The following is a 19640-nucleotide window of genomic DNA, read 5'->3' on the forward strand; positions in this document are numbered from 1 at the left end:
TTCCCTGCCTCCAGCTTCTCTCCTTTCTCATCTATTCTCTAGAAAGCTACCAATATAAATTTCCTATGGCACAGGTCTAACCATGTCACTTCCCCATTCAAAACCCTTCAGTGGTTCCCTACTGGACTCTAGGATAAAATGCAAATTCCTAGCCTAACATTTAAGGTCCTATACAATCTGTTTCCAAATTACCTTTTCACCATTATTTTATATCATGCCCTTCATATACTCTATGTTCTAGTGAAACTATAATACTAGTTGTTCTCAAATTTGATATCTCATGCTTTGCACATTCACTCAGGCTGTTCCCCATTCCTGGAATCAATTCTCTCTTCATCTCTGCCTTCTAGAAAGAATTTATATCTTTTCCCAAGGCTCAGTTTAGTCACCAATTCTTCCCTGTAACCTTCCCCCATCTCCCTTATTAGCAGTGTTCTTTCCAGCCTCAAACTTTTCCTAGAGTACTTTGTAGATCTACAGCCACAATTATTCCAACTTACATTATACTTAGATGTGTACATGTCATCTCTCCACTAGAATGTAAACTCCCTGAAGATAAGATGTGCCATTTTTAAAAAGCGTTTATAAAGAAGTGTACCTGATTTATTAGCCAAAAAATGGGGAAGACCTGGGACACAAAGTCAGGAAAGATACTGCCTGAATGGTATGTTCATATTTTGACAAAGCATTTAAAAGGTAGACTTAGGATTGTGTAGTCCACAATATATATAAAGCACTTTAAGTATTTCTTTTTTAAATTACTTTTTTTTCAATTAGTAATGATCACCCTCTTTCCTTCTCATATCTCTATACCCACTCCCATTGAAAAAGAAAAACAAAACCCTTATAACAAATATGCAAATATACATATGTAAAAAAGATTTCCACCACGGCCATATCCAAAAATATATATGCCTCAAGCTGTATCCAGAGTCCATCACCCCTCTCTGCAAACTGGTTGGAAGCATGCTTCATCAAGCATGTTTGGTCCTTTGGAGTAATGGTTGGTCACTGCATTGATCAGATATCTTGAGTCTTTTAACAGTGTTTTTCTTATAAAGTTGCAATCATTGTAAAGTAGTTCTCCTGGTTCTGCTAACCTCCTTAACATATATAATTTGTTCAGCTACTCCCCAATTAATAAGCACCCACTTTGTTTTCAGTTTGTTCCTACAACAAAAAAGGGCTGCTATGAATGTTTTTGCATATATGAGTTCTTTTTCTCTTTCTTTTATCTCTTTGTGCTATATTCCAAGTAGTTGCATCACTGGGTCAAAGGGTGGGCAGTTTAGTGAATCTTGGGACATAGTTCCAAATTGCTTCCCAGAATGGCTGGACCAATTCACATCTCTACCAACAATATATTAGTGTGCCTATCTTTTGATAACCCCTCCAACAGCTGTCATTTTTACTACTCTAATGGGTGTGAGGTAAAACCTCAGAGTAGTTTTAATTTGCTTTTATCTTACTACTAGTAACTTGGAGCACTTTTCCTTCTGTTGTTGATAGTTTGCTTTTCTTCTTTTGAGACCTGTATTTACATAATGTTTAACCATTTGTATATTAGGAAATGGTTCTTATTTTTATATATTTGTGTCAATTCTTTACAAATCTTAGATATCACATTTTTCTCAGAAAATTTTAAAGCAAAATTTCCCCCTCTTCTTCCCTCTCCTCCCCACCCCAGTTAACTGCTTATCTTTTAATTGATTTTGTTTGGGCAGAACCTTTTAAATTTTAATAAAATCAAAATTGTACATTTTATCTTTTATAATTCCATCTATCCCTTGTTTTGTCGAGAACTCTTCTATCAATAACTGTAGAAAGTATTTGCTTCAGTGTTCCTCCAATTTGTTTATGATGTGACTTTTTATATCTAGGTCACATATGTTTTTGAAGCTTATTGTGGTCTATAGTATGAGATGTTGCTCTAAATGTAATTTCTGCCAGAGTATTTTCCAATTTTCCCAGCAGTACTTGTTAACTAGTCAGTACTTGACCCAGAGGTTGTGGTGTTTGGGTTTATCAAACACAATGCTATAATCAATTGTTTCTAAATCTTGTATTCTTAATTTATCCCACTAACAGTTTTTGTTTTTTTAACTGGTACTGAATAGTTCTGATGTTATCTGCTTCGTTGTATATTTTAGGATTTGGTACTATTAGGTCCCTTTCCCTTCTATTTTTCCCATTATTTCCCTAGAGATTCTTGACTTTTTTTCCCCCTTCTGATGAATTTTGATATTGCTTTTTCTAGTTCTATAAAGAAACCCATTGGTAGCTTGATTGGTATGAAATTGAGTAAATAAATTTAGACAGCAGTGTCTTTTTTATTTTGATATAACTCAATCATGTAATTAATATTTCTCCAGTTATTACATCTATCTTTATTTCATTAGAGAGTATTTTGTGGTTGTATTCATATAATTCCTATTTACATCTTGCTATTTGGACTCTGATATTTTCATAAGCGTGGATGGTCAGTTTTATTGGCATATAGTTGGGTGAAATAGCTCCTAGTAATTTTTTTAAAAATTTCTTCATTGGTTATGAATTCACATTTTAATTTTTGATACTATTAAGTTGGTTTTCTTTTTATTAAATCAAGTTAGCTAATGGCTTATCTATTTAACTGGGTCCCCCTCAAAAAAAAAGTAGCTCCTAGTTTTATTTATTAATTCAATATTGTTGTTTTTTAACTTTTGATTTGGTTAATCTCTCCTTTGATTTTCAGGATTTCTATTTTGGCATTTAATTGGGAGTTTTAAATTTATTAGTTTTATAGCTTTTTTAGTTGCTTACCTAATTTGTTGGCCTGTTCTTCCTCTCTTTTGTTGTAAATGTTTAGAGATAAAAATTGTTCCTTAAGTACTTCTTTGGCTGAATCCAACAAATGTTGGTATGTTATCTCATTACTGTCATTATCTTTAATGAAATTATTGTTTCTATGATTTGTCCTTTGATTAACCCATTCTTTATGATTAATTTTTTGGTTTCCAATTAGTTTTTAATATTTACTTCAAAAGCCCTTTACTGAATGTAACTTTTATTCCATTATGGTCAAAAAAGATGTAGTTAATATTTCTATTTTTTTGCAATTGTGAGGTTTTTAATGTCCTAATACATGGTCAATTTTTGTAAAAGTGCCATACACAAGTGAGAAATAGATATACTCCTTTTTTCAATATTCTTTAGAGGTCTATCATAGCTAACTTTTCTACAATTCTGTTTATCTCTTTAATTTCTGTCTTCTTTATTGTGTGATTAGGTTTACCTAGGTCTGAAAGAGATAAATTGAGGTCTCCCACTATTAGTTTTATTGTATATTTCTTCTTATAACTCATTTAAATTTTCCTTTAAGAATTTAGATGTTATGCCATTTGGTGCATATGTATTTAGTATTGATATTAATTCATTGTCTATGGACTCTCTTAGCAAGATGTAGTTTCTCCATCACTTTTAATTAGGTCTATTTTTGCTTTTTCTGAGATCATAATTGTTACCCCCTGCCTTTTTTTTTTACTTCAGCTGAAGCTCCAGCCCTTTATTTTCATTCTATGTGTCTGTTTCAAGTCTGTTTCTTGTAAGCATATCATCAGAATCTGGTTTCTAATCCATTCTACTGTCCTCTTCCCTTTTATGGGTAAGTTCATCCCATTCACATTCATAGTTATGATTGCCAATGTGTATTTTCCTCTGTCCTATTCTCTTATATTTTTCTTCTCTTTCCCCCTGCCTCCTCTTTAAGTCTATTTTGCTTCTGACTACTGCCTCCTCAAATCTAAGCTTCCTCTTTTTCCTCCTCACCCCTTCTTACCCTTAACTCTTTTTCCTTTTGATTTCCTATTGGGTAAGATGTATTTTTTTTTTACCCAACTGTGAGTATGCTTCCCTCCCTTAACTAGTTCAGATGAAAGTAAAATGCAAGTGTTGCCAACTCTACTCCTCCCTCCCTCCCTTCACTCCTCCTTGAGATAATTTACTCATTATTCCTCTCTCTCCATTCTCCACTCTCCCATTACATTCCTCTTCCCCACCATTGCATTCTTCTTCTGAGATCATCCAATCATAACAGAATCATACCCAAGTCCTCTAATTAGAATCTTTCTGAGACCCTTGGTGATGATAAACTTCTAAGGGGTTATATTTATTATCTCACCATATAAGAATGTAAATAGTTTTTGTTTAATCCTTTATGATTTCTCCTTCACATTTATCTTTTTATGCCTCTCTTGAGTCCTATGTTTGTATGTCATATTTTCTACTCAGCACTGGTCCAAGAATATTTCAAAGTTATCCCTTTCATTGAAGGTCTGTTTTTTTCCTCTGTGGGAACATACTCAGTTTTTCTGGGTAGGTTATTCTTGGTCATAAGCCTAGATCTTTTGCCTTCTGATATATCATATTCCAAGCTCCTTTATAGTAGTGGCTTCTAAAATCTTTTGTGATCCTTATAATCCTTAAATTTTTTTTCTTTCTGGCTACTTGAAGTATGTTGTTCTTGACCTGGGAGTTCTGAATACTGGCTATAATATTGCTAGGAGTTTTCATTTTGGGTGTCCTTAAAAAAAAATACATTTTGAGTGTCCTTTCAAAAGGTGACCAAGAATTCTTTCTATAGTCACTTTGTCTACTGGTTCCAGTGTGGGTAGTTTTCATTTATTTCTTAAAATGTGGCATCCATTTTGACTTTATTTTGGTATATGGTGTGAGATTTGGATCTATGCCTAGTTTCTGCCATACTCTTTTCCAGTTTTCCCAGCAGTTTTTTTCAAAGAGTGGGTTCTTATCCCAGAAGCTGGCTAAGACATAGAGTGGTGGATCAGTGAAATAGGTTAGGTATGCAAGACACAGTAGTCAATGACTATAGTGATCTACTATTTGATAAACCCAAAGACCCCAGCTTTTAGGAAAACTGGAAAAGAGTATGGCAAAAACCAGATAGACCAAAATCTCACATCATATACCAAAATAAAGTCAAAATGGGTTCATGACTTAGATATAAAGGCTGATACCATAAGTAAACTGGGAGAACAAGGAATAGTTTAACAAAAGAATTCATGACCAAACAGGAGATAGAGAACATTATGAAAAGCAAAATGGATAATTTTGATTACACTAAATTGAAAAGTTTTTGCACAAACAAAGCCAATGCAACTAAGATTAGAAGGAAGGTAGAAAATTGGGAAAGAATTTTTACAACCAGTCTCTAGGATAAAGGCCTCATTTCTAAAATACATAGAGAATGGGGCAGCTAGGTGGTGCAGTAGATAGAGCACCGGCCCTGAAGTCAGGAGTACCTGAGTTCAAATCCGGCCTCAGAGCGAACACTTGACACTTACTAGCTGTGTGACCCTGGGCAAGTCACTTAACCCCAATTGCCTTAAAAAAATAAAATAAAATATATAGAGAATTAAGACAAATTTATAAGAATACAAGCCACTCCCCAATTGATAAATGGCCAAAGGATATGAACAGATAGTTCTCAGATGAAGAAATTAAAGCCATCTATAGTCATATGAAAAAATGCTCTAAATCATTGTTGATTAGACAAATGCAAATCAAAACAACTCTGAGGCACCACATCACACCCATCAGATTGGCCAACATGACAAAACAGGAAAATGATAAATGTTGGAGAAGATGTGGGAAAATTGGAACACTAATGCATCGTTGGTGGAGTTGTGAAATGATCCAACCATTTTGGAGAACAATTTGGAACTATACTCAAAGGGCTACAAAAATGTGCATACCCTTTGATCCAGCAATAGCACTTCTAGGGCTATATCCCAATGAGATCAAACAAATGGGAAAAGGACCCACATGTACAAAAATATTCATAGCAGCTCTTTTTGTGGTGGCAAAGAATTGGAAATTGAGAGGACGCCCATCAATTGAGGAAGCAAGTTGTGGTATATGAGTATAATGGAATACTATTGTGCTATAAGAAATGATCAACAGGCTGACTTCAGAAAAACCTGGAAAGACTTATATGGTCTGATGCTGAGTGAAGTGAGCAGAACCAAGAGGACTTTGTACACAATAACAGCCACGTTATGCGATGACTAATATTGTTAAACTGAACCCTTATCAGCATTACGAGGATCTAAGACATCTCCAGAGGATGCTGTCCATCCAAAGAAAGAACTTTGGAAGTCGAATCCCTATCACTTATTTTTACCTTCTGTTGAGCTTTGTTTCATCTTTCTGATGGTTCCTCCTATTGGTTTTAATTTTTACTTACAACTTCACTAATGTGAAAATATGTTTAATGGGTATGTAAATGTAAAGCCTATATCAGATTGTGTGCCGTCTTGGGGAGGGTAGGGGGGAGGAAGGGGGAGAAAAATTTTCAACTCAAAAGCATATGGAAGTGATTGCTGATAAATCAAAATAAATTAATAAAATTTATTTTAAAAAAATATGGCATCCAGAATTTTGTTGTTGTTATGGTTTTCAAGGGGTCTGATAATTCTTAAATTATCTATCCTTGACCTATTTTCCAAGTCATTTGCTTTTTTTTTTAATGGAAGCTACCTTACATTTTATTTTATTTTTTCAAACTTTTAAATTTTTTCCTAAGAGTTTTTGTTGTCTCATGGAGTCACTGAATTCTGTTCGATCTATTTTAATTTTCAGGGAGTTCATTCTTCGGTATAATTTTCTACCTTCTGTTCTAAGCTATTTATTCTCTTTCCAACTTTTTTCCCACAGTCCTCTTATTTCACTTATAATTACATTTTGTATCTCCTCTTCATTTCTTCAAGGTTGTCTGGTAGACCTTTTGGCCAAGCCATTTTTCCCCCTGGAGTTTCTGTTTATAGCTATTGTGGAGTTTACTCTTTTTCTGGGGCTACCTCTTTTTTCTTTTTCTTATATTTCCAACCTCAGTTGCTAATTTGAGTTTTTTGCTAGGGCCAAGCTCTGCTCCTTCCCATACTCTTGGATAGTGTGTTAAGATTTTGTTTGGTTTCTCAACTGATAAACAGTCAAAGAATATGAACAGATAGTTTTCAGAAAAAAAGAAATCAAAGCTATCAATAGTTATGTAAAAAAAGCTATAAATTACCAGTAGAGAAATGCAAAGCAAAACAACTCTGAGATACTACTTCATATTCACCAGATTGGTGAACATTACAGAAAAGGGAAATGACAAATGCTGGAGGAGATGTGGAAAAATAGGTACACTAATGAATTGTTAGTAGAGCTATGAAATGGTCCAATCATTCTGGAGAATAAAACTGTGCGTACCCTTTGACCTAGCAATATTTCAGCTGGCCAGCACAGGAGAAAGAATACCAGGCCTGGAGTCAAGACCTAAGTTCAAATTTAGCCTCAGACATTTACTAGCTGTGTGAACTTCAGTTTCTTCATCTATAAAATGGAGACAGTAATAGCACCTACCTACCAGGGTTGTTTTCAAGATCAAATGAGATAATATTCATAAAGTGCTTAGCACAGTGACTGGCACATAGTAAGCTCTATAAAAATGTTAACAATTATTATTAGTAGCATTACCCCAAAGAGATTAAAAAAAAAAGTAAAAGGACTCAGGTGTACAAAAATATCTATAGCAGCTCTCTTTGTGGTGGCAAAGAGTTAGAAATCAAGGGGATGTCTATCAATTTGGTAATGACTGAAGAAGTTATGGTTTATGATTATAATGGAAATACTATACTGCTGTAAGAAATGATGAAGGAGATGGTTTCAGAAAAACCTGGAAAGACTCATACGAGCTAATATAAAGTGAAATGAACACAACCAAGAGAAAACTGTACATAGTAAAAGCAATATATAATAACAATCAAGTGTAAAAGACTTAGCTACTCTGATTAGTACAATGATCAACAACAATTCCAGAGGATTCATAATGAAAAATGCTCCAGACAGGAACTGATGAATTCTAACTGCAAATTGAAACATACTTTCTTTCACTTCATTTTTCTTATTTGCTTTCTTTTTTCCCCACAACATGGCTAATGTGGAACTATGTTTTGCATGATTTCACATGTATAATGGGTATTGTATTTCTTGCCTTCTCAATGGATGGGGGAGAGGTTGGAGAGTATTAGGAACTGAACACAAAAAAATTTAAATGAAATGAGAAAGTTTTCCTGTTTTTATCTTCAAACTTCAAATTTTTTTATGCCTTTATTTAAGGCCTTAACTTTTTTTTTATTTTCACATTAGTCATGTAAAGAAGAATTAGGAACCATGAGAAAGAAGAAACAAAACAAAACAACAAAAAAAGAGAGCAAATAGTATGCTTTGATCTGCATTCAGACTCCATAGTTTTGTTTTGTTTTTTTCCTTTTTAAGCATTTGGGGTTAAGTGACTTGCCCAGGGTCATACAGCTAGTAACTGTCAAGTGTTTGGTCTTAGGCTGGATTTGAACTCAGGTCTGCCTGACTTCAGGGCCGGTGCTCTATCCACTGCGCCACCTAGCTGCCCCCAGACTCCATAGTTCTTTCTTGGGATATGGATAGCATTTTCCATCATGAGTCTTTTGGAGTTGTTTTAGATCCTTGCATTGCTGAGAAGAGCTCAGTCTATCAAAGTCAGTTATCGCACAATGTGGCTGTTTCTGTGTATAATGTTATCCTGGTTCTGCTCATTTCACTCAGCATCGGTTTGTATAAGTCTTTCCAGGTTTTTCTGAAGTCTATTTGCTCATCATTTCTTATAGCACAATAGTATTCCATTACAGGGCGGAGCCAAGGTGGCAGAGTGAAAGCAGTGACTTGCTTGAGATCTCTCCCAAGCCCCTCCAAATACTCATAAAAAATGGCTCTAAACAAATTCTGAAGCAGCAGAACCCACAAAAAGACAGAGTGAAACAAATTTCCAGCCCAAGACAACCTGGATGACTGATCAGAAAGGTGTATGGCGCCAGGCTGGAAGCGCAGCACAGGTGGGCGTGCAGGCCGCAGCGAACCTGGAGCAGGCCTCAGAGGACTGAATCTCGGGCACCTGTGGAGGTTTCCAGACTCCTCAACCCACCAATGCCAAAGACAACTTAGAAGGTCAGTGGGAAAAGTCTGTTTCTGTCTGTTGAGAAAGGAAGGCAGGGTTTCAGCTCTACTCCCCAAGAGCGTGGCCCTGTGGGGGGGCAGCTGCTTCCCGAGCTTCCGGCCCATAGACTGAGGGGGAATCCAGTGGCTGATCAGAGAGGGATTGCAGGGATCTCTTTGCCAGTGCTGAGGCAGGAATCTCTTGCTTTGCCTGTGTTTGGATCTGGGCCACAGTTCCGGGCGGCAGTGCTGGGGTGAGCAGAAGCACTGGCTTTGTGGAGCTTGTAGTGGCTGTGGAGAGAAACCCCTCCTCACAGTTATAGGACAGAAAGCAGTACTTGTAGTCGCAGGCCAGGAAAGGAGTAAACACCTCGCCCCTTATCATACCACCTTGGAAGAACTGAAAATTTACAGGTCCCTACAAGTATCTCTGAAAACAGCTGTACAAACCCCCGAAGCTTGGGACAGTACATTCTCCACATTGGAAGCAGATTCGTACCTTAACAAAGAGTTTAAAACTCAAGTAATTGGCCAGGATCATGAGCAAGCAGCGCAAAAAGAGTCAGACTATATTATCTTACTTTGGTGAAAAAGAAGATCAAAATATACAACCAGAAGAAGACAACAAAGTCAAAGCTCCTACATCCAAAGCCTCCAAGAAAAATATGAATCAGTCCCAGGCCTTGGAAGAGCTCAAAAGGGATTTTGAGAAGCAAGTAAGGGAAGTAGAGGAAAAACTGAGAGTGATGCAAGAAAATCATGAAAAAAAGTCAACTTGCTAAAGGAGACCCAAAAATACTGAAGAAAATAACACCTTAAAAAATAGCCTAACCCAAATGGCAAAAGAGGTCCAAAAAGCCAATGAGGAGAAAATGCCCTAAAAAGAAAAGGCCAAATGGAAAAGGAAGTCCAAAAGATTACTGAAGAAAATACTTCCTTAAAAATTAGAATAGAGCAATTGGAAGATAGTGACTTTATGAGAAATCAAGACATGTAACAAATCCAAAAGAATGAAAAATTAGAAAACAATGTGAAATATCTCATTGGAAAAACAACTGACCTGGAAAATAGATCCAGGAGAGAGAATTTAAAAATTATTGGACTATCTGAAAGCCATGATCAAAAAAAGAGCCTAGACATCATCTTTCAAGAAATTATCAAGGAAAACTGCCCTGATATATTAGAACCAGAGGGCAAAATAGAAATTGAAAGAATCCACAGATCTCCTCCTGGAAGAGATACCCAAAGGAAAACTCCTAGGAATATTATAGCCAAATTCCAGAGTTCCCAGGTCAAGGAGAAAATATTACAAGCTGCCAGAAGGAAACAATTCAAGTACTGTGGAAACACAATCAGGATAACACAAGATTTAGCAGCTTCTACATTAAAGGACCACAGGGCATGGAATATAATATTCTGGAGGGCAAAGGAGATAGGATTACAACCAAGAATCACCTACCCAGCAAAACTGAGTATAATCCTTCAGGGGAAAAAATGGTCATTCAGTGAAATAGAGGACTTTCAAGCATTCTGATGAAAAGACCAGAGCTGAATAGAAAATTTGACTTTCAAATACAGGACTCAAGTGGAACATGAAGAGGTAAACAGGAAAGAGAAATCATAAGAGACTTATTAAGATTGAACTGTTTACATTCCTGCATGGAAAGATGATATTTATAACTCATGAGACCTTTGTCAGTATTAGGGTAGTTGGAGGAAAAAAATTATATATATGTATAGATAGATAGATAGATATAGATAGATAGATAGAGGGACAGGGTGAGTTGAAGATTAAGGGGTCATATCTGGAGAATAAAATTAAGGGATGAGAGGGATGATACTCGGAGAAGAAGAAAGGGAGAGGTAGAATGGGGTAAGTTATCTCACAAAAAAAAAACAAAAGAAAAGTCTCTTACAGTGGAGAGGGAAACGGGGGAAGGTGAGAGGGAATGAGTGAATCGTATTCTCATAGGATTTGGTTTAAGGAGGGAATAACATACACATTCAATTGGGTATGGAAATCTGTCTTACCCTACAGGAAAACAGGGGGAGAAGGGGACAAGAGAACAGGGGGATGATAGAGAGGAGGGCAGACTGGGAAAGGGGGTAATCAGAAGTAAATACTTCTGAGGAGGGACAGGGTCAAAAGAAAGAATAGAATAAACAGGAGGGCAGGATAGGATTAAGGGAAATAGAGTTAGTTTTTAAATAAGAAATATAGGAAATGGGGTACAGAAGTCTATCCTGCCCTACAGGAAAATAGAAGGGGAAGGGGATAAGAGAAGGGGAGAGAGATAGAAGAGAGGACAGACTAGGGGAAGGGATATTCAGAATGCATGGCATCTTGGGATGGGGGAAGGGGGGAGATGGGGTGAAAATTTGGAACTTAAAAACTTGTGGAAGTGAATGTTGAAAACTAAAAATAAATAAATTTATATTAAAAAATAAAATAAAATAAAAATAGTATTCCATTACATTCATATATCACAATTTGTTCAGCCATTCCCCAATTGATAGACATCTCCTCAATTTCCAATTCTTTGCCACCACAAAAAGAGCTGCTATAAATATTTTTGTACATGTGGGTCTTTTCCCATTTTTATGATCTCTTCGGGATATAGACCTAGAAGTGCTATTTCTGGGGTCAAAGGGTATACACATTTTTATAGCCCTTTGGGCATAGCTCCAAATTGCTCTCCAGAATAGTTGGATCATTTCACAATTCCACCAATAACGTATTAGTGTTCCAATTTTTCCATATCTTCTCCAACATTTATCATTTTCCTTTTTTTTTCATATTAGCCAATCTGATAGGTGTGATATGGTACCTCAGAGTTGCTCTGATTTGCATTTCTCTTATCAATAGTGATTTACAGCATTTTTTCCATACGACTATAGATAGCTTTAATTTCTTCCTCTGAAAACTGCCTATTCCTATCCTTTGACCGTTTACCAATTGGGGAATGACTTGTGTTCTTATAAATTTGACTCAGTTCTTTATATATGTTAGGAATGAGGCCTTTATCAGAGACACTGGCTGTAAAAATTGTTTCCCAGCTTTCTGCTTCCCTTCTAATCTTGGTTGCATTGGCTTTGTTTGTGCAAAAACTTTTCAATTTAACATAATCAAAGTCATCCATTTTGCTACCTCTTGTTTGGTCATAAATTCTTCCCTCCTCCATAGATCTGATAGGTAAATTATTTCTTGCTCTCCTAGTTTGCTTATAGTATTAGTCTTTGTATCTAAACCATGTACACATTTTGACTTTATCTTGGTATAGGATGTAAGATGTTGGTCCAAATTTTTTTGAAACAAGTTTCCGTTCCCATGGAATTCTAAAAATTTAACATGTGAAGGAATGACTTTTAGAAATTTACTTTGGAACCTTAAAGTACTGTTGAATTTACTAGCTCTCTTTCAAAATCTATTTGCTTTTTTCTATAAGAATTTTAAGCTTCCTCATTCCAAATGACTGAAAGTTACATTTTTTAAAAAATTAATATCATCTGAGCCCCTCTCACTTTTAAAAAAAATACTTTTTTGGTAGGGTCCTAGTAAAAATAATATTGTTGTTGCATTAAAGAAAAACTCCTCAAGGATTAAATGGATTTGCCACTGTTTACAGTTTTTTACTTCTCTTTGAAAATGTTCAGAGGCATCTACCCTGAACCCCATAAAGTGGAGAATTATCAATGCAGTCATAGCATTATCACCCTAACTGCTGCTCAAAATTGCCATGCTTTCCCATCCTTCCTCTGATCAGCTCTGATCAACTATGTGTTTGTTTCTGTGCCAACTTGTTCAGTGTGAATCCCTTTTAAATATGCATGTTTCTCTTTTCTAGTCATCTCTGTGTATCTCTCTATATGATGTCAGTGTTTCAGAGACAGAGATATAGATAGATAGATAGATAGATAGATAGATAGATAGATAGATAGATAGATAGATATAGATACACACACACACACACACACACCCCATGTGTTTTTCTATTTCCCCCCCTTGAGGCAGCTAGGTGGAACAGTAGATACAGGCCTGGTGTCTGAGGCCAGATTTCAACTCAGGAAGATAAGTCTTCTTGACACTTACTAGTTTTGAGACCCTGGGCAAGTCATTTAACCCTGTTTGCCTCAGTTTCCTCATCTATAAAATGAGCTGGAGAAGGAAATGCCAAACCACTCTAGTATCTCTGCCAAGAAAACCCCAAATGGGGTCACAAACAGTCAGACAAGACTGAAAAACAACTGAACATCTCACCTCCTGTATGTCTTTATCTCTTATATTCCAGTGCAAGTACTACTTTTCATTTATTTTATCTCCCTTAAATGACCAAATTGCAGAACTAAAGCATATTTTAAATCATTATTTTTAATTTATTGAATACAGTTTTGTGTTCTACAAAACTTTAAAGAAAGTGACTAATTTTTATGTTATGTGTTGAAATTAATTTAAATGTAAACAGTAAGTTTAATTAGTCATATTAATGTTTGATATTATTTTATTAAACAATAAAATAAAAAATTTCCAGTTCTGTTCTCAATTTTAAAAATGAGTGAATGGTATGTTTTATGTTTTCTCTAAAAAAAAATTCTCATGAAATAAGTAAAAGTGACTTTTACTTAGGAGACCCTAAATTGGCTCTTTTTCCTATGTTAATGTCCCACCATAGAACAAAAGTTACATGCCTTTGGTCCAAGTTTCCCACCTCTTACCTAAACTATGGAACACTGAATAGAAAATAGTGTCCTAGTGAGGATCTGATCCATGGTAAATATACAGGTAGTAGTTTCTTATTTTTGTACATTATAGTAATTCATATGTATATAATATATGAATATTATTAATTTTTTTAAAATAGTGATATGTTTAGGTTATAATCCAATAAAATACTTGAATCTCTTTATGCCATGTTCACAGTTAATCTCCACTTTTGTTCCTTTTTCATCTTGGCTCTAAAGATTTTAATAAAAAGTACCAGAAGCACTTCACCTCTACCAAATGAAGCTAAACAAACCAGTCTTCTTTTTTGATACTTACAAATAGAAGTATTGAATCTGATATCATATTAGAATTTTCCTAATTTAGCAAGTCAACTGCTTTATCAACTGCTATCCAAATTCCTTTCTTTTAGCCTGTCACAAAAATGTTCCTTTTCCATGAAGTCTCACCAATCCTGGGAGATTCTAAGGAAACCATTAAATATTTAACTATTCATCCAACATTTACTAAATATTTACCAGGTATTTACTAACTATATGGCATTGGGCCAGATGCTGAGGGCTATACAAAATAATTTTTTTAAAGTATTGTCTTTTAAAAACCTAGGTCTGACAGCCCTCCAGAAGCTTTTGATCATCTTGGAAAAATAAGGCAAAAATAGAATAATATACTCAGCTACAATAATGTATATGAAAACAGCACTTAAATTCACAATTCAATGTAAATTCAATGACCAATCTTGGCTTCAAAGGATGGATGATTAAACACTTCCCTCCTCTCATAGGGAGGTGTCTAATACTGCATACCATGTCAAATATGATGGCAGTGATTTGTTTTTCTTAGCTGTTTTTATTGGAGGAGTTATTGGGAAGTAATAGTATAAATAAAACATTTTCTAAATAAAAATAAGGCATATACACATTGAAGTAATACTACAAGGCAGCACATAATTAAGTGCCCAAATGAGTGATTCAGATAGGTGGCATAGGAGTTCATAAAAAGGTGATTGACTTGGATTAGATCAGTCCCATGGAAGGAGGCTCTGTATTTAGATTACTGTTTTTATCTTCAAACTTCCAGGAGAAACTTTAAGTGAGTTTCTTTCATGGTTATAGGTATATTTGGTACCTGAACTTTCTACTTTCCTAACATTTAGAGTTTTACACCACTGCACTAGGCACATTTTATGTAGCTTGTAAAAGATATAGTTTTTGTCACTGAGTAAGTTACAATCTAGGGAATGTTGTCAGTTCTCAGGAAATAGTAATCTTGAGAATTCTTTTTCTTCTAAGAAACATGGTATGTCTTTCAAAGAGACTCCTATGTAGGAATCAACTGAGAAAACTACAAACAAATACAAGAAACTTGCTTATTTCAGTTATTTAGGTTTTCTGCTTTACACTGAAACTAGTTTAACTAGGTTCATTCGTAAACAATCACCTGTCTACCCTTTTAATAAGAGATATTCACTTGAGAGATGGTTAGTTGTAGATAACCCATCTGAGATTCAAAGGAAGTTCCTTAGTCTCCAACCTCATAGCTTTTCTGAAAAACCAACAAAGAGTAGGTAAAGAATTTCATATAGGAGATCAGCTGCTGGTCACAAGGCACAGCAAAATCTCTGTGGGGATCTGAGACTATAAACAATAAAACTATGAGTTTAGAAGCATAGATTTAGAGCTAGAAGTCGGCCTTAAAGATAAAATTAGTCCCACACTTTCATATCACAGTAAGGAAACTGATGCACAAGGAGAAAGAAAATTTGCCCAAAGTCATACATGTAACTTCAAGGTAGGATTTGAACCCAATTCCTCTGACTTTAGGGCCAGAATTGATTAAAACAGCTCCTTTTGTCTCCTAATTCAGCTTCACAGATCAGGAAAGCACATTATCAAAATTTGCTGACTTCACCAAATTGCCCCTTGATGATTAACTAACCTTACTCATTTATCTTCTTATCTTGATTATTTAACCATCATTGATTGGTCTCATGATTAGGTAGGTTAGGACTCAGACTACATATATTTTCTCTACTGATCATTAACTAGTCCTACTAGGTTTGGTTATTAACCAAAGATCTCTCTTTTATTCATTTGACCTTGTTTACATTTCTTGCTGAGTCCCAACTGGATTTTATCTCTCCATAATGTTAACACAGCCTCTCAGATGTGATTGCTTATTTGTGTGGTTAAAAACAAGATGTAGCTAATGCTTTTCCCCCTTCTCACTTTGTCCCTAGGCTCAGGACTGATGGAGTGAGAGATACTGGCTTCTCATTCCCCCAGTCCTTTCACTCAAGTGAAAGACAAGAACTAAATCTACCACTCAGGGCCAAATGATGCCTAAAAACTGAGACACAAAAATTATCTTCATGTATCTGAAAAGAGCTAACTCTCAAGAATAACAAGTAGAGATAAAGGAAAAAGTAAAAATGGCAAAATTAATTTTTAAGATTCACACCATGATGAGGCTGTGGAATTATCTTTCTGGGGAAAGAATGGAGAAGAAAATGGGACAAGCTAGAAATCTGACAGTCTGGAACAATTTCCAACAGCCTTCCCAAAAAAGGATAGGAAAAACTACAATCTTCCCTTCTAAAAGATCATAGGTTTTAAAACTGGAAGGGACCTTAATTCCACCTCCTTTCACAGACAAGTAAAATGAATTCTAGAGAAATAAAATTAACCAAGATTATGCAGGTAGTAAGTAGCAGAGCAAGGTAGTTTAAGCTCATTTTCCCTGACTCCAAATCCAATACTACTACCACTAAACCAAACTAAGTCTTGTTACCAAGAAAATGGCTAAAGGATCCACTACTATCACTGAAATTTTGTTACAATTCTATGGCAATGTTTTTTCTTCCTGAATGTTCTTGGAGATGAGCCAAATAACTAAGTGCAGAGATAACATAAGGTAGGGAAAGTGGTATGATGATTTGTGAACTGTGAGAGCCTCTGTGTGTGTGTGTGTGTGTGTGTGTGTGTGTGTGTGTGTGTGTGTGAGAGAGAGAGAGAGAGAGATGTTCATAAATTGAATACATAGATTAATATCCCACTTTCTGTTACACTAGTCTAGTTCAAAATAAGGGTCACCTTGGTACTCCACCTTCAAGGGCACGCTAATATGTAAAGTTTTCGTGAAAGTAAAAAAACTTCTAGAATATAGCTAATCTATCATGCAGATTGACCACTGGGTGTGTGCATGCGTCTGTGTGTGGGGGGGTGTTGGGGTGGGGGGGGTGAGATTAAGGAGAGTTACTGGGGGAATAGAACCAAAGGAATTGCTTCCTACATTCAACTCTACATTTTATATACTGAAGAATGACATTTAAATCTACAAATCCACCCCTTTCTAAGGTCAGATCTACTGATGAAAGCAGTTCTTAAAGGATATTCTTACTTGTCCTTATTCACTGAAGAAATGACCATAAATCACCTTTATATATAACATTGCTTTAGAAGAATTCATTGAGAATTGGGAAAGTAAAATTTGAGAATTTGTAATAGAGTCACAGTCCCCAGGAGGATAATGCAGTAAAGGAGTCAACTGGTTAGGAAGATTTTTATTTCCAGAGAAGAGAAAGCAAACAGAAGACAACATCCCTCTTACATGCATAGACTTACAGTTCAAAGGAACTTTCATAAACCAAAGAGAAAAATATGGTTGCAATCTGTCTAGACAAACAGGTTTGGTTTTTTTTTCCCTTTAATTCTCGTACCTGAGAGATGTGACTAAAATACTTCATAGCTGTCTCCACAGGGCTCTTAAAAAACATCTTCTCCTGAGGTTTTAGCTGTAAAGGAAATACAGGGAATCACACGCTATCAGGACTGCAAGGGATAAATTAGTCCAACTATTTCACTTTACCAATAGGAAAATAGAGGTCAAGAGAGGTAAGTAGATTTGCCAAAGATCACACAATTAGGAACTATCAGAGCCAAGATACAAACCAGGGTCTTCTGATTCCAAGTCCAGTACTCTTTCCACTAAAACATGTTTTTCCCTCAAAGAATCAACACATTCTTGAAGGAATGTTATTTGATATTTGGAAACACGGCAAAGGATATATCATTCTTTCTAAAATACCTAATATTGTTCCCACTATGCTAAAGTCAGAAAGGAACCACTATCTCAAGAAACTTAAATCATGATGTCATACTATTCCTAATTCTCCTCATGGTACCTAACCATCTCTTCTTTTGTTTCCACTATGGAAGCCTCAAATAAATGCATTTCTTAACTGTGGTTACTGAACTTTACTTTCAAGTGCTTCATTCCTTTTTCTAAAGGCCTAACATAAGGTAAGATTTGGGAGACAGGGGACACACTCACATTATCAGAGAGAGCCAGATGCTTGCAGGCAGCTCCACATACAGCACATTTTTCTAGGGGGAAAAATAGAGAGTTAAGGTTTGTACAAGCATAAGGTCAAGAAGTTCACCAATAGCACGTGAATATCAGCTGAGGAGCAGGCAAGAAGGGGGAGAGGGTGAAGACTGGCTTCTTATTAAATCTGAAAAGGCCATTCAATATTAAGAAAAGAGCCCTTCAAAGAACTGGAAATTGAGAGGAATCCTATCAATTGGGGAATGGCTGAACAAGTTGTGGTATATGAATGTAATGGAATACTATTGTGCTATAAGAAAGGATGAACAGGCTGACTTCAGAAAAACTCAGAAGGACTTGTATGGTCTGATGCTGAGTGAAGTGAGCAGAACCAAGAGAACGCCGTATACAATAACAACCATGATGTGCGATGACTAATATTGATAAACTTAACCCTTCCCAGCAATACAAGGATCTAAGACATCTCCAAAGGCCTTGTGATAGAAAATGCTATTCACATCCAAAGAAAGAACTATGGAATTTGAATGCATATCAAAGCATACTATTTGCTATTTTTTTTCCTCTTCTGTTGAGTTTTGTTTCCTCTTTCTGGCATTTCCCTTATTGGTTCTAATTCTTAATAGGAATATATATGTATAGCCTATATCAGATTGTGTGCCGTCTAGGGCAGGGTAGTGGGGAGGAAGGGGGAGAAAATTTTTAAACTCAAAAGCATTTGGAAGTGATTTTTGATAAATCAAAATAAATTAATAAAAAAGAAAAAGAAAAGAGCCCTTGAGCCAATTGTCATTTTTTAGATCAGAGTTTCCCCACCAATGTGCCCAAGATTAGTCAGAATTTCCCAAACACTCCATTCCTATATAGGCTGTTGATGGACTTTCAGTACACACTTTCTTTCTATTCCTTCTCTTTATTAACAGATTAAGATTATTTTCAAAGGCTTACATCCCACTCTCTCATCAATTTTGATGCCAAAGGCTACCTAGTTTCTTTCTCAAAGACCAAGCCTTAAACTCAATTCACTCGAGATCTCATGGATTGGACAACCACAGGTCCCTGTCCAAGCAACACTTAATGGCTATTTTTTGGTCCCTCCAGGCTCAGAGTGAATGTAAACAGTTAACTGTTTCCCTTTTGGCCGGCAACCCTAAGGGTCTTCCCCTCCCAGTTTGATTTTTTTTTTAATTAAAGGGGCCATCCCTTGACTCACTTCTTTAATTTTTTATTAATTTATTTTGATTAACAATCACTTCCATAAGCTTTTTGAGTTTTAATTTTTGTTCCCCTCCCTGCCCAAGATAGCACACAATCTGAGATAGGCTTTACATATACGTTCCTATTAAACATATTTTCACACTAGTCATGTTCTAAGGAAGAATTAGAACCAACAGAAGGAACCACAAGAAAGAGAAAACAAAACAAAACAGAAGAAAAAAAATAGCAATAGTATGCTTCAATCTGCATTCAAACTCCATAGTTCTTTCTTGGGATGTGGATAGCATTTTCCATCATGAGACTTTTGGAGATGTCTTAGATCCTCGCATTGCTGAGAAGGGCTAAG

General features: G+C 35.8%; 1 protein-coding gene across 1 annotated transcript in view; it reads right to left on the reverse strand.

Annotated features, from left to right (window-relative positions):
• The window catches only part of RNF212B (ring finger protein 212B), a 71681-nt gene that overhangs the window by 27478 nt on the left and 24563 nt on the right, over window positions 1-19640 (reverse strand). Inside the window, exons 3-4 of the mRNA XM_020983904.2 lie at window positions 18065-18117; window positions 17451-17525 (exon numbers count right to left, since the gene is read on the reverse strand). Of these exons, the coding sequence (XP_020839563.1) occupies window positions 17451-17525; window positions 18065-18117 (128 nt within the window). The remainder of the gene's footprint in view (window positions 1-17450; window positions 17526-18064; window positions 18118-19640) is intronic.

Source organism: Phascolarctos cinereus, unplaced genomic scaffold (assembly GCF_003287225.1).
Source record: "Phascolarctos cinereus isolate Bilbo 61053 unplaced genomic scaffold, phaCin_HiC Scaffold_3;HRSCAF=262, whole genome shotgun sequence".
NCBI lineage: Eukaryota > Metazoa > Chordata > Mammalia > Diprotodontia > Phascolarctidae > Phascolarctos > Phascolarctos cinereus.